This window comes from Pseudorasbora parva, chromosome 16 (genome assembly GCF_024679245.1).
Source record: "Pseudorasbora parva isolate DD20220531a chromosome 16, ASM2467924v1, whole genome shotgun sequence".
Lineage (NCBI taxonomy): Eukaryota > Metazoa > Chordata > Actinopteri > Cypriniformes > Gobionidae > Pseudorasbora > Pseudorasbora parva.
The window spans coordinates 37,437,024-37,452,279 of NC_090187.1; the positions used below are offsets into that span (position 1 = coordinate 37,437,024).

The 15,256-nt window shown below is 37.7% G+C and overlaps 1 protein-coding gene across 1 annotated transcript in view; it reads left to right on the forward strand.

Annotated features, from left to right (window-relative positions):
- Positions 1-15,256, forward strand: part of mctp2a (multiple C2 domains, transmembrane 2a) — a 66,001-nt gene that overhangs the window by 12,238 nt on the left and 38,507 nt on the right. Inside the window, exons 5-11 of the mRNA XM_067418919.1 lie at positions 4,062-4,204; positions 4,840-4,916; positions 5,021-5,132; positions 5,219-5,254; positions 9,659-9,829; positions 10,556-10,686; positions 12,061-12,247. Coding sequence (XP_067275020.1) covers positions 4,062-4,204; positions 4,840-4,916; positions 5,021-5,132; positions 5,219-5,254; positions 9,659-9,829; positions 10,556-10,686; positions 12,061-12,247 — 857 coding nt within the window. The remainder of the gene's footprint in view (positions 1-4,061; positions 4,205-4,839; positions 4,917-5,020; positions 5,133-5,218; positions 5,255-9,658; positions 9,830-10,555; positions 10,687-12,060; positions 12,248-15,256) is intronic.

Genomic DNA, 15,256 nt, shown 5'->3' on the forward strand with positions numbered 1-15,256 from the left:
AAGTGTTAACGCAGACGTCCCGTGTGAAGGGCAGTGTCATTCTGTTGACGTAGTGTAAACAGTGTAGTGCTTCCTAATTGTACGGCAGAACGACTCGTGCTCATGCGTCGTGTTCACGTGAACAGCACTGGCCAATAGCCCGCCGGTGTTTACACTGTATCAACAGCGTAAGAGTCTGACAAGCTAGAAGAAATGTTTGAATAAAGTTATTTTTGTTAGTTTTATGCGCACAAAAAGTATTCTTGTTGGTTCATAAAATTAATGTTGAAACACTGGCGACACATGGATGATTTTAACGATGTCTTTACTACCTTTCTGGACCTTAGGAGCGTTAATTAAATAGCTGTCTATGGAGGGGTCAGAAAGCTCTCGGATTACATCAAAAATATCTTCACTTGTGTTCTGAAGATGAACAAAGGTGAACATGAGGCTGAGTAATCAGGAACTCTTTCAAAGCTTAAATTGCTTTGTGGTTACATTTTTGTGTTATTTTTAGTTGGAAGCTGATTTTAACTTCATTCTTAATTGCTCTTTATTTTATTTTTCCTCCCTTTGTAGCACTTTGAGATTTTCTTTAAAAGGTAAAGTGTTTTATAAATAAAATGATTATTATTAATTATGATATATATATATATTTTGGGGGGCTGAACTAACCCTATAAGGGTAACTTTATTAATGTGGAAATCAGCTGAGCTTTATGTGGATTATGCAGTTTAGATGGTTATGGTTAAGTTCTGGAATCTTATGAATGATAAATTCTGCAGATTGTGAAGATTGTTACAATTGTAAGTTCTTCAGTTTAAAATCAAATAATTTACTGAGAGTAGTACAACGTTTTTTTATTTTTTGTTATGTTTTTTTTTTTAGCATCATACATCTCAAATTTAAATGTTGACTCAGAGATCTGTAAACGTTTCTGTAGAAGTATAATGAATCTAATATAAAATAAAAAGTTAAGTAATATTTTTTATTTTCATGTAATGCATTATATAATTAAATCAAATGAAATGTGACTATCCCACACGTCTTTTGTTTGTGGCCATTATGAATGTATGGCAGGCGGGGAGGACTGAACTGGTTAAAATGGAATGTTGAGCCAGCTTATCTAGTCGTTCCAAAACTGCGGAATGCGGTCGGACCGGAATGTCTTTCTGTAACTTTTGTCTGGCTACTCTAACCATGTTGCATTTCAGAAAACAAAAACCTGTTTTTGGAAGTTGTCATTTACTGTCTTTCATTTTTGTAATGTTGTACCTTGATAGCACAGGCAGAAGTCATGTGTACGCTTTATCAGACTAGTGCTGGGAAACAAATGAGCTGGCCTTGCTTTTTTTCCTACTACGGAGCTGATGCAAATAGAGTCATGTTGAGGTGTTGTTTCCTAGAGGCTGTACATAGTCCCTGGTGTCATAATGTAAAACATGTTGTCTTTTATCTCTTAACTATTTGTTTATGCGAGAGAACTAGATAACGAGAGAGAGAAGAGAGAGAGTTTCGATTGCTAAGGTTTACAGGCATCCTACAGGCATATGATTGTACTAAATTTCCATTTGATACCCAGAGTGGTTCTTCAGACACAATGCCAGTATATCTGGCAGGCCTGAGCAAGCTGATTGGGCAGCTCATTCTCATGTTCAAAGTCACAGGTGTATGCCCAGAGGCTATTAATTACCATCGCTACCTCATTATTTTTCATAATTAGAATATATTCTAGCGATATTCCTCTGTGCCAGCGGAATCTAATGAAATGGTCATGCACACTATAGACTGAGTGAAGTTATTGCGTGCCAGATATCCTGTTCAGAATTTGGCCATGTACTTCCACAAATCCTTTGTGTTGAATCCCAAACAACAAAAAATAATTGTCCCTGAAGTCATATTTTTTGTTGTTAAAAGGTTGTTTGTAACTTACTTTATGTACGGTAAAATCTGTGAATTCATATGCCTAAATATCATTTATGAAATGGGGTACATTGCCACCTGCAGGAGAAAACAAACAAACAAATAAATAGTAAAAACAGAAAATTCAATTTCCAATCCATGCTCATCTCTTTGTACACAGAAGTGGCAGTGACTTTAGTAGAGACTATGTTTCAGGATATATTCTGTAGACAGGTGACGTGAATAATTATTATCTCTTGATCACAGCACCTGTTAGTGAGTTGGATATATTAGCCAGAAATGAACATCCATTTCTCCAAATGAACATCCTCCAAATTCCCCTGATATCAATCCAATCGAGCATCTGTGGGATATGCTGAACAAACAAGTCCGATCCATGAAGACCCCACCTCATGGGAGGTGAAGGGACAGGACTTAAAGGATCTGCTGCTAACATCTTGGTGCTGGATACCACAGCAGACCTTCAGGGGTCTAGTGGAGTCCATGCCTCTATGGGTCAGGGGCCTCAGGGCTGTTTTGGGGCTCACCAACACAATATTAGGTCATAATGCAATGCAATGTTATGTTATGTTACTAATTCTGTTATAACCTACCTAAGATGAATCACTTTGTATTTGTAAGTTTCTTTTGAAAACATGTCTGGTGAATGAGTAAACGTAAAAAGATTATATTTTGTTTTATTTCGTTTGTGAAATTGCGCCCTCGTGTGGTGTTCTTTGAGAATGACACATCTCATGTCTACAGTATGATACAGATCAAACATTTTATGATACAGATCCAAAATTTTCCCAACTGCAAAATGAAAGAATTAAGCATGCACCAAGTCTTTGGTAACATTATTTCAATGGTCCCCTTTAGACATACTACTAACTATAAGTAACTTTGCAACTATGTCATTTAAGTCATTAGAGTATTAGTAGACTGTCCGCTTAAAATCTGCTAACACTTCCAACTGACATTCTACTGACTATCAGTAACTTCATGTCAACTTATTCTACTAACCCAGACCCTAACCTAAAAGTCTACTAACAGTCTACTAATATTCTGTTGATGTGTAGTTGACAAGTATAGTTAGTAGTTTGTCTAAAATGCAATCTTTTTCTTCATATTGAAATATTTTCACTTTCAGATTCATAATCTTGATTCAGATGATTCTCTGAGAAGAGTCTGTATCGGTCTGGAGTCGTTTGCATTTCTAGTTGAGTCCTCACTTCGTCTGACATGACGGCATTCCCCCTCTCGTGTCTTTTCCATCACCTATATTTGCCTAACAATTAACGCCCAGCTCACTCCCCGACTGACACTACATCGGAAAAACGGCCTGCGAGTCCCCTCCCCGTCCTCCATTTTCCTTCTGTTAATTTCCGCCGTCACTGTTTTCAGTCACGCCGGAGCTCTTCCCCTGGCTGCTTGAGCCCCCTTCCTCCTGTCAAGCTGCCTGGAGGTTTCCTTGTCAGCGGCTGGCAGGGAGGAGCTGCCTCCTGGAGATGTTCATTTGGAGAGGCGAGCTGACAGGCCTGACAGCCCGTCCCCACAGGGCTTTTGTCATGTGATTCCAGGCTCCCCGCAGGTTCTCTCAAGCACTCCTTTATCCATCCATACAAATGAAGCGATGGACTCTTTTTCTCTCATATTTTTTTTCTTCTTCTTACTAGCCAATCTGCATACCACTGCATAGACAAAGACGGACCGCTCGCCCTCCCCTCTCGCAGACAGACTCGAGGCAGACTTTCTTAACAGGCTTTGGAGATTAACACTGCTTGCTCCCGGTTTCTGGGGTTTTAATACACCGGCATTAAATTATCAGATTCACGCTGGCTATAATTTTTACTCTTTCACAATCAGCCAGCTCCCATCACTCTGAAAGAGACAAAATGTCCGCCTCCCTACGCTAAGAACGCTTGGCTAAATAATGAGTTTTATTCAGTGTATGGAAGTGTGATGATGTGAAACGCTGTGCCCACCATGTTTTGTCATTAAATGGACGTACAAACAAAGCTCAGTCATCCGAATTTGTGGCTTGCGTATGATTGATTACCACAAAATATCATTTTGAAAAATCATTTTGCAAACATTATGCATCAATTACTATAGAATCAGATGAACATGTTTTGAGCCCCGAAGAGTCCTTTTTATACTGATAACTTTGTTTTCTACAGGTACAAGTGACCCATTTGTCAAATTCAAATTAGATGGCAAAAACATCTACAAAAGCAAAGTTGTGAACAAGAACCTGAATCCCACCTGGAATGAATCCTTTTCCTTACCCATCAGAGACCTCGATAAGACTGTTTTTCTCAAGGTTCGGGATACATTTACATCATTACATAATGCAAATAACTGCTTAATTATGAACTTTAATATCTCTATTATTCATTTTAATATAACAATTCAGTGTGAAGAAAATAATGTGTACAATAAAGGTGGCAAGCAACTGCAAATAAAATAAGTTTAATAAAATGGAGACAATGTGATTTATGTGATAAGCATATCTTATTATATTATTTATAATGTTATAGAATTTGTTATATCTTAAGATTACTCAGTTCATGGTACTCTTTTTGGGAAAAATATTAATTCAGAATAATGTTGGAATAATATGAAAATATAAACAAATATTCAAATGTCACAATATATGAATAATGTGTACAATTTTCTATACAATTTTTTACAATGTGTATTTATGTTACAGAATTACTTATATCTTGATATTAATCGTTAATATATAAATATATTAATGTCATGCAAAAACTTTTTGGAATGTTATATATATATATATAATTATTTTTATTTTTTTTAATTAACAAAAGAGAATGTTTTGTGTTTCTGTATGGTTTTTTATTAATTTGTCTTAGTTTTATTTGTATAAATGTGGTAACACTATTTCATTTTATAACACTAATAGTCATCATCATCTCACAATTATGATTAATGCAGGTATATGATCGTGACCTAAGATCCAATGACTTCATGGGATCAAGCAGCTTTCCTCTTCATAAACTGGAATTGGACAGGTGTGGAAAACTTTGTCATTTCATAACTTCCATGAAATTTACATCCAATAATTTCTCCTTAGAAACAGATAAACACATAAGGTTTGTGAACTTTCTATCTGCAGAACAATTCCGATGGTTTTATCTTTGGAGGACCCCAACAGTGTAGAGGACGACATGGGAGTGATCATGTTAGATGCCTGCCTGTCCATCCGAGAGGAGCCTGCCAAACGCAATGTATGACACCTGAAAAAAAGCCTCATTTTAGTGGAAAGAGTCGAGAGGCTTTCTAACATCATGTTCATTTGTCACCTATTTTTCAGAAGTGGCTAATAAAAAGAAAGGGAAGCTTCAATAAGGTATGCCATGAAACATTATCACCATATTACTTCTGCCCAGCTGCCAGCAAAAAAGAAAAGCACCCAGAATACACAGAACATTAATTTATTTGTTTAAATGCACTAAGAAACACACAGCAATAATGTTCATGTATCACATCTGTCCACTGGAGGGCAGTAGATCCTCACCATCTTCCCCACTGCTGTTTAGTACATTAATGCAAGTTTCTTGACTTTACCTTACATTCACTTTCACTTAGTTAGTTAGAAAATTCCAGAACTTCAACAGAGCGAGAAACTTTTGTTTGCGACTGCGGCTTTGATGTGTTGAACCAGCCATGATTTCCAAAGTAAATGTAGCACCATGATTTAAACAAGGCATACTGTCTGTCTCACATGTTGTGCAGGTCAATTCATAGATGAGAGCTTATTTACCTCACAGCGGTAAGAAATAGCTTTTATTGTTCAAGGCCGTGAACGCTTGCAATTTAAGATTTGTCCGAACAAAAGCTCTGCCGCATGCTGCTGTAGAGTGAGTGCAGTGAATGTACTTTTAGTATACTGTATTTATGTCCAGCAATTAATTTTATATCAGTATGTTGTATAACTATATATTATTTAAATTACAACCTGTTTGGATAATCAATACGTTGACAAAAAATACTTTTACAAGTTCAGATGCTGTATCTTTTTAGATTGTTGGGAGTCTGAAAAAGGTGAATCTTTTAAAGAAACTTCTGGGTTAGATTTTACAGCAAAATTAATATCAAAATAAGAAATTATATTGTATGTAAAAACAATGAAGGCTCTTTTGGTATTATTACAATTTTTGCATTGGGGCATTAATTTAATTACAATTAGTACATTTTGAATTTTGTGTAAAATTTTGGTAATACAGAAATACAAATCACACAATTCTTCTAAGCTATAAGCTTTTTTTTATTTATTTTTTTAGCTTTATTAAATTCTTTATTAAATTCATTTTAGTGACATAAAATATGCAAAGTATAAACATACAGTTCCATGCATCATTTTAATTTGTCACAAAATCTGTATCTTCATGTGCTGTCTACTTGACTAAAATTAAACTTTTATATATAAAAATTAAATATAAAAGAAATATATTCAGGACAAAATATTTTTTTCTTTATTGAAATCATGATGTATATGTATGAATTAACTTTAAAATACATGTTACAATTCACATACACATCTATAAACTAAATATAAAATTATACAATTTAAAATCTGATTAGCAATAGAATTTGACATTGCTTAGACAATTGTCACAATGCAACAATCTTATAGCTTCAAAATATTTGATTTTAGTTTAAATGTCTGAAACATTAAGCCGTTTCTGTGAGAGCGAATGGACTGGTGTTGTTCGTTTACGTGATCAGGTGTAGATCAGTATGTGTTTTGCTGGTGTTTCCACCGCAGCGTCTTCTGCCAAAACAACTGAGATCTAGTTCTATTTGACACCTATCAGTACAGGCAGAACATGTCTCTCAATTCTTACCTCTCCGCCTCTATCACACTTCCTTCTTCACAGCCATGCCACACTGTCTTTGAGATGGAAACGGGCAGTGGTATTGGCACATAGCATGTGGTTCTTCTTCCTGACAGTGTCTTGAGTGTGTGTGTGTGTTTGTGTGTGTGTGTGTGTGTGTGTCTTTGAGGCACTATGCCAGTGTAAGATGCTGAGGATATGTGTGATGGCTCATTCCCAGGCATGGTGAGCTATAACCCAGATGTTGGGATGTAATATCACAGCTGTGGACGGACAGCACTGAAGCTCTAGCCAAATGGGTACGGCTTTGGGCTTGTCCCCTTGTCCCCATGCTGCTCCACCATATGGAGGCAATCCCCCAGCTCTTTTAGCACCAGGAATAGACTCTCTTTAGGGGCCACTTACTCTTAAGCGGAATTGTTTTATTGGCCACGCCGATCACAAATTTGTCCAAAATAAACACTTGGGAAGACTTGGCTTGGATGAATATTATATTTCTCTCTCAGCTCCCTCTATAACAACCCCCCTTATCCCTCGCTCTCTCTCTTTAAAGAGGCTTGTTTATGGAGATGTGGCCATTACATTAAATGTTAATGCTGGTTTGTCTGCTGTGCCGTGTGTGTGTGTTTGTGTGTGTGTGTGTGATTCTAATGGAGCAAAGGCTCAGTCACACTCTCCGAGCAGCCAGGTGGGAAAACAGCTCTCTGGTCTGTGATTACTGGCAGAACAAACCAGCCTCTTCCTGATGCTGTGTTTTTTGAAAGTGCAGGGCTATCAACCCGCAAGTCATCTCTGTGCTGTATACTTATCCATCTGCAGTCTTGTTGATGGACCTGTTTTCTTTCTCACTCACCTGCACATTTCAATTAGCAGATTTTAGAAGGTTTTTATGGCATTATATATTTAGTTTCAAAAACAGAAATAGATTTTTATTTTAAATGTTTTCTTTTCTTTAACATGCAATATTGTACTATACATGCATATATTTTATTTATTAAGATCCCAGCTTCAAAGTTCCATTTGTTCCAAAGTTTCCATTTTGTTTTTACTGCTGAATTTTAAATGACTAGTTGACTTTAAAATGAAAATGACCTCATGATTTACTCACTGTCCAGTCTCTTGAAAGCTTTATAATGGCAGTGAATAGTTCCCATGAGTTTGAAGCCCAAAAAATTGCATTCATCCTTCATAAACATACTCCACGCAACTCTGGGTGATTAATAAATGCCTTCTGAAGCAAAGCGATTGGTTTTTGTAGGAAAAATATCCATATTTAAAACTTTATAAAGTAATATACTGTATATCTATCTTCCACCAGACCACATTCCGTATTCAGCGGCAGTTCTAAATACTTACGCAACGTCCAACGTCATACATCGTGCCAGTTACACTTTTTTTGTGAATTGAGTACGGAAGGCAGTCTAGCGGATGTTAGATATTTAACTTTATAAAATTTTATAAAATGGATTTAAAAAAAAAAGGGTTTCCAACAAAAACCCATTGATTCAAACTGGTGGGCCCCATTCACTGCCATTTATAAAGCTTGGAAGCATCAGGCTATTTATTCATAACTCAGATTGTGTTAATCAGAAAGAAGAAAGTCATATAAACCTAGGATGGCTTGAGGGTGAGTAAATCATGGGCTAATTTTCCTTCTATAGTGAACTAATCCTTTAACACTTGACAGATAGTTTGGGGTCAGTAAGGTTTTTTTTTTTAATCAAATGTTACAGTAAAGACATTTATAATACACTTTCTATTCATTAAATTATTTTACATTTAACACATTATAAAAAGGGTTAAATGGATCACCATTCCACAAAAATATTAAGCAGCACAACTGTTTTCAAAATTGCTTTCAACTTGGTCTAGTTCATGACAAATGTGTCTTGAGCACAAAATCAGCATATTAGAATGATTCCAAAGGATCATGTGAATGAAGACTGGAGTAATGATGCTGAAAATTCAGCAGTTTATATATACAGTATATGGCCAAATGGGCAAATGCTTAAGAGTCCATGATTGTATCATTTTTGCAGTGATTATGTTTCTGTCATGTTATATCTATGGCAACAGTTCTACTAACTATAATTGATGGAGTGTGTAGCTTTACATTTCTTAAACAACCATGTAAGAAGACACATCCCATGATGACAATTTCAAGATTCATCAGGCTCAAATTGTGAAAGAATGGTTGAGCGGGGCATGAAGAATCATTTACACAAATGAATTGGCTCCTCTGAGTCCAGAGCCAGACATATATCGAAAGTCTTTAGATGTGCTGGAGGAGACTTTACAGGCTGCTGGACTATTGCATTGTCAGTCTTGATGGATATAATTGTTGTTTGATGGAAATAATTGTTGTTATTTCTATCAAGAGGAGCATCGATTTTTGAAATATGGCCTGGATGTGTCTTCCTACACACTCCAATAAATTATGGTTTGAAGAACTGTTGCAAAACATGCTAGAAACATTAGTTATTACCTACTGTAGACTTTTGCCTATTTAAATCCAAAAGGCGACTTTTCTTTTGGCTGGGCAGTGTATATTTTTTCCATGTTTTATTTTCTGTTACTTTCCTATGAAATAAAAGGATATATACCACACTATTTCTGTAAAATTATGCTGTATGTTGGAAAACATTTATTTACAATACAAACACGTCTTCATTTAGAACCTGGTTCCAAGGCTATCACAAGTCTTTCTCGCAATTTCATCAAAACCACATCTATGTGAGCCAAGTATAATGTTACCGTGGTAACATATTTAAATCAGCAGCAATGAAAAATACACCAAAAACGGAATGTTTAAGTTTGCAAAGCATAAAAGGCATGTGTATGATCAACACGATGAGCTGAGAGAGCAACATTGGCCCAAACAGGGAATAATTTATTGTTTATGTTGACTGTTCCAGGGTCAGCCTATAAGCCAGGCGCAGGTTGGGCGACTCACGGGTGCACAGAAGAGTCAGGTGTGGACTGGAGTTTACACTGTCATCCTGGTGGAAGGCCAAGACATGCCCGACTGCGGTCAGGGAGACATCTATGTACGCTTCAGGCTGGGAGACCAGAGGGTCAGGAGCAAGGTGAGAGCATCCCTCTCCCCCTTCGTCTTTTTGCTTCTCTTGCTTTCTCTTTCTCCCGTGCTCATTACATCATCGCAGCTTGCCTCATCTCTGTCTTTGTTTTTAGACCTCTTTCCACTTTTTCTCTCAATACCTCATTAAACCCTTCTCTCCCCCTCTTCCTCCTCCCATACTTTCTTAGTAGTTCACAAACCTCGCTTTAGGTATTCACGTCCGCCTTATACACCTTCCTTCCTCCTCCCCCTCTTTCGCATCGCTTCTCCCAGGCTTCACTGCTCTGGTGACAGAGGAGGCTTCTCATTAGATCGGCCGTGTCTGGCAGGGCGTCTCTCCTGATGCTGCCGTTACTGCATCTTGTTCGGCTCATTTGCATACCCAGAATACCTTGCTCATCTACACCCCCCCCCCCCCCCCCTCAATGGTTCCAACTAGCTAGTCTTGTATTCTCATGTCATCTTTTTTCTAGAGCCCCCTGGCTGTGTTTGGGCATGTTTGCTTGTTGAACAAAACTAGTTCTAATTGGATGCTGTCAGAGTTTATAATCCCAGTGAGAAGAGAGGATGTGTTCTCCTGAAGACGGCTGCTCCTCCTCCACCACATGTCTTATTGAAGTCTTACTGAATAAGGCTTAATACACCTGTCATGTTAGCTGTCTCAGTTTTGAGTCCCTTAAAATTGATACAACTTCCCCTCTCTCTTTCCTACTTGTCTATTTATCTGTTACAGAATCTCTGTATTAAGGCAAACCCGCAGTGGAGAGAGTCTTTCGACTTTAACCAGTTCCAGGATGCACAGGAGAATCTCATGGTGGAAGTTTGTTGCAAGAGAGGCAGGAAGTCAGAGGAGTGCTGGGGATTGTAAGTTTGCTGGAGCAACTTCGCCTACTGTTTTGAAAGTGTAAAAGTTAGAAAAAGGACGGGAAAGTGGGGTATGCTGTGCCAATTTTTGCTTCAGTTTGTCCACTAGTCAATGACAAAAAGGATAGAGGTATTAAAATCCTTAAACTGTATTTCAAGATGTCAGCTGTCAAATTGTGTAGAATGTGCCTATAGCATAGAACCATAAAAATATGACATCTCAAATAAAAGCTGTCCAGTGACACAACTTTAGGACTAGGCTGGACATCCTAAGAGGAAAGTTGAACCATTGTGAAATAAATAATTTACATTTTAAATTAACACTACCATGGACAGTTTGGGGTCGTAAAGATTTTTATATATTATGTTCTCCAAGGCTGTGTTTATTTGATCAAAATAACACAAAAAACAGTAAAATTATGGAATATCATTATATTTTTATTTATTCCTGTTGACAAAGCTGCATTTTCAGCATCATTACTCCAGTTTTCAGTGTCATGTGATCCTGAAATCATTCTAATGCTGATTTGCTGCTCAAGAAACATTTTGTTTTATCATCACATTTGACAAAAGTTGTTCTGTTTAGTAGAAAGGTGATACCTGCTATTTTTTCAGATTTTTTTTTATTAATAGAAAAAAAACCCAGCATTTATTTGAAATATAAAATAACATTAAAGTATTTATCACTTATGATCAGTAAAAAAGTCTTAATTCCTGTTACGTTTTAAAGGTGCACTAACTTTTCCATCTGCAAGTTTGTGCGCAGATTCTTGGGACATGTATGAATGCGATTATTAACGTTACTTTACTATGAACCAAATGTTGAGGGAGCTGAGCAAGGCCGTAGGAGTAATTGTTAATAAGATGAACGCAAAACGGGCCTTGCAAGCAGCGGGACTTTTATTATGCAACAGTCGCCGGCGCCACGTCCTCTTTTCCGGTCATGAATATGAGGTAACATAACACAGTTCTGTTTATCATATTAACATCATTTTCAACACACTAAAATGTATCTATGACGCTACTCTGTGTGTTCGTTTGGCGGCTGCTATGACACTTGTTACACAATGCAGTAAGAGTACAAACATAAAACCGGAAACCGAGAGTAAATATGACGTAAATGACAAGCCTCCCTGACACGTCCCTAGGGGGTTATCCCTCACGTTAAAATAGCAATTTTCTCACAATAGAAAATAGTTGGTTTCTATCACTATTAGCAACAGCTTACTCACTGACACATCTTACCCCACTATCCTATTGAAGAGATCTGCTGGCCACAACCTAAAGTAAAGCACAAATTCATGTGGTGCTTTTTGAAAACCAATACATATGCTTTTCCATTGATGAAATACTAATAGGTTCTACTCTTCTCAGCCTGGATATCGACCTGACCAATCTTCCTGTCAATCAGAGGCAGTTACAAACTCATTCGCTGGACCAAGGCAAAGGTCGACTGGTGTTTTTGGTCACACTGACCCCGTGTTCGGGTGCATCCATCTCAGACATCCAAATGGCTCCATTAGATAACCCCAAGACCTTTGAGAGTATGCGGGAGCAATATGTGGGTATTACATAGTGCTTTTTTAGTTTTATTTTATTTACTGTAATTCCTCAAATAAAAGCCTGTAGTCAATTAAACGCTGGGCCTCTGATAGTGGCCGGGGGCTTGGTCAGCACAAACAAATAAAGGCCGGTCTCAAATTAAGGCCAGGGCGAAATGTGTGGATAATCTCCTAAATGGCTTTAATTTAATGTGCATTCAAGTTCCCTATAATGTACAGTAGGGTTGTGCCATGACGGTTTACCGACATCACGCAACCATCCTGATGCCACGCGCCCGTTCTTGCGAGTGTGACACACACTAATCCTATAGTAGTCTTTTCTATAGGTAACCTAAAAACTTTGCAGAAAATGCTCTGTAAATTAAATTGAGAAAATAACTGATGCATTTATGCCATTTTGAATAGGCTACTGTAGTTTATGAGAGATGTGGCTTCTGTGAAAATATTGTATCAGGTAGGCTACACAAAATAATATTGATCTTCACCTCTCATCTTTTTTATAGGCTACGTCTTACTCTGCATTTACCTTAAAGTATTTTATTTTGTACAAGAAAACAGAATAGGCTTAAAAATAAACTATGTTGATTAAATATTGTAAAGTGGTCATATGAACTAGCTACACAAAAAACCATTTAAAAAACAATATGCAAAATCTAAATGTAATATCTCTGAGAAAAGGGCGTGCAACCTACTGGAAGCGCGGATGACTAATTAGTTGGGTCAGAAATATAACAAAATTATATTTTATAAGTATTAAAAAATTATGTAAAGCGACATAGGCCACATAAAACAAAAAGTGCTTAAAAGTGCACAACTCTAGTTGAAGGAAGCTTTCTCCCCTCATGTGCAACGATATATAGCTTAGGAAGTGCAGAGTCATTAATTGGGTTAGGAAAAAGGACGAAATCATAGTTTTTTTTAAAGGTCCCGTTCTTTGCGTGTTTTCGAAGCTTTGATTATGTTTACAGTGTGCAATATAACATGAGTTCATGTTTCGCGTGTAAAAAAAACAGTATTTTTCACACAATTTACTTATCTGTATACCGCTGTTTCCTCTGTCCTAAAAACGGCCTGATGATTTCCTTGTTCTATGAAGTCCCTCCTTCAGAAATACGTAACGAGTTCTGATTGGGCCAACGCTTCCCGTGTTGTGATTGGACACTTTGCCGGAAAGGTCCCGCCTCTTACCATAACGGGGAGATGCAAGCGCTGAATGTGCGCTCTTTTCCACGTGGGAGAGCAACAAGACCACGCCCCCTTTTTTGTGTGTTCTTGTGGGCGGAGGGTTAGTCAACAAATGGTTCTAGTGACATCATTACATCCCTGCACTTCCTGCTGTAGTCCAAACCGGCCGTTCGCTGTAGGCTTTGAAAGGGAACTTTTGTTAAATAAAATATCTCGCTTGGCATTGAACTTTGAGCTTTATAATTTTAGAGGTATTATTTATGCTCTGACAGCAACATTACACACTAACTAAAGTTTGAAAGATGGAATCGCGAAGAACGGGACCTTTAAGTAGAAAATAATATTTATGTAAAGAAATGTATTAAAATAAAGTTCTTAAAAGTACACAACTCTTCGTGGAAGGAAGCTTTTTTCCCCTCAAGTGCAAACAATAGCTATAGAGAGCACTGAGTCATTATTGGTTTAGAATTATTAGCTATATATTTTTAGTAGAAAATAATATTTATGTAAAGAGTAGAGGTGGGCATAGATTTTTAATTTTTTTTTAATCTAAATTAAACTAGATTAATTTTGAAATGAATCTAGATTGAAATGGCTCATCTGAATTCTGCCGAAGGCTTTCAGAATGTGTGTGCTACCCTCTCAAATACATGTCCTTCTCAAAAAATAGCATATTGTGATTATCCATAGTTCATTATTTTCCATAATGTAATGATAAAAATTAAACTTTCATATATTTTAGATTCATTGCACACCAACTGAAATATTTCAGGTCTTTTATTGTTTTAATATTGATGATTTTGGCATACAGCTCATGAAAACCCAAAATTAATCTAAAAAAAATAGCATTTTTCATCCGACCAATAAAAGAAAAGTGTTTTTAATACAAAAAAAACTAAAAAAAAAGTGTTCAGTTATGCACTCAATTCAGGAATCCTTTTGCAGAAATGACTGCTACAATGCGGCGTGGCATGGAGGCGATCAGCCTGTGGCACTGCTGAGGTGTTATGGAGGCCCAGGATGATTCGAATGGCGGCCTTAAGCTCATCCAGAGTGTTGGGTCTTGCGTCTCTCAACTTTCTCTTCACAATAATCCCACAGATTCTCTATGGAGTTCAGGTCAGGAGAGTTGGCAGGCCAACTGAGCACAGTAATACCATGGTCAGTAAACCATTTACCAGTGGTTTTGGCACTGTGAGCAGGTGCCAGGTCGTGCTGAAAAACGAAATCTTCATCTCCATAAAGCTTTTCAGCAGATGGAAACATGAAGTGCTCCAAAATCTCCTGATAGCTAGCTGCATTGACCCTGCCCTTGATAAAACACAGTGGACCAACACCAGCAGCTGACATGGCACCCCAGACCATCACTGACTGTGGGTACTTGACACTGGACTTCAGGCATTTTGGCATTTCCTTCTCCCCAGTCTTCCTCCAGACTCTGGCACCTTGATTTCTGAATGACATGCAAAATTTGCTTTCATCCGAAAAAAGTACTTTGGACCACTGAGCAACAGTCCAGTGCTGCTTCTCTGTAGCCCAAAAGTGGCTTGACCTGGGGAATGCGGCACCTGTAGCCCATTTCCTGCACACGCCTGTGCACGGTGGCTCTGGATGTTTCTACTCCAGACTCAGTCCACTGCTTCCGCAGGTCCCCCTAAGGTCTGGAATCGGTCCTTCTCCACAATCTTCCTCAGGGTCCCGTCACTTCTTCTCGTTGTGCAGCGTTTTTTGCCACACTTTTTCCTTCCCACAGACTTCCCACTAAGGTGCCTTGATACAGCAATCTGGGAACAGCCTATTTGTTCAGAAATTTCTTTCTGTGT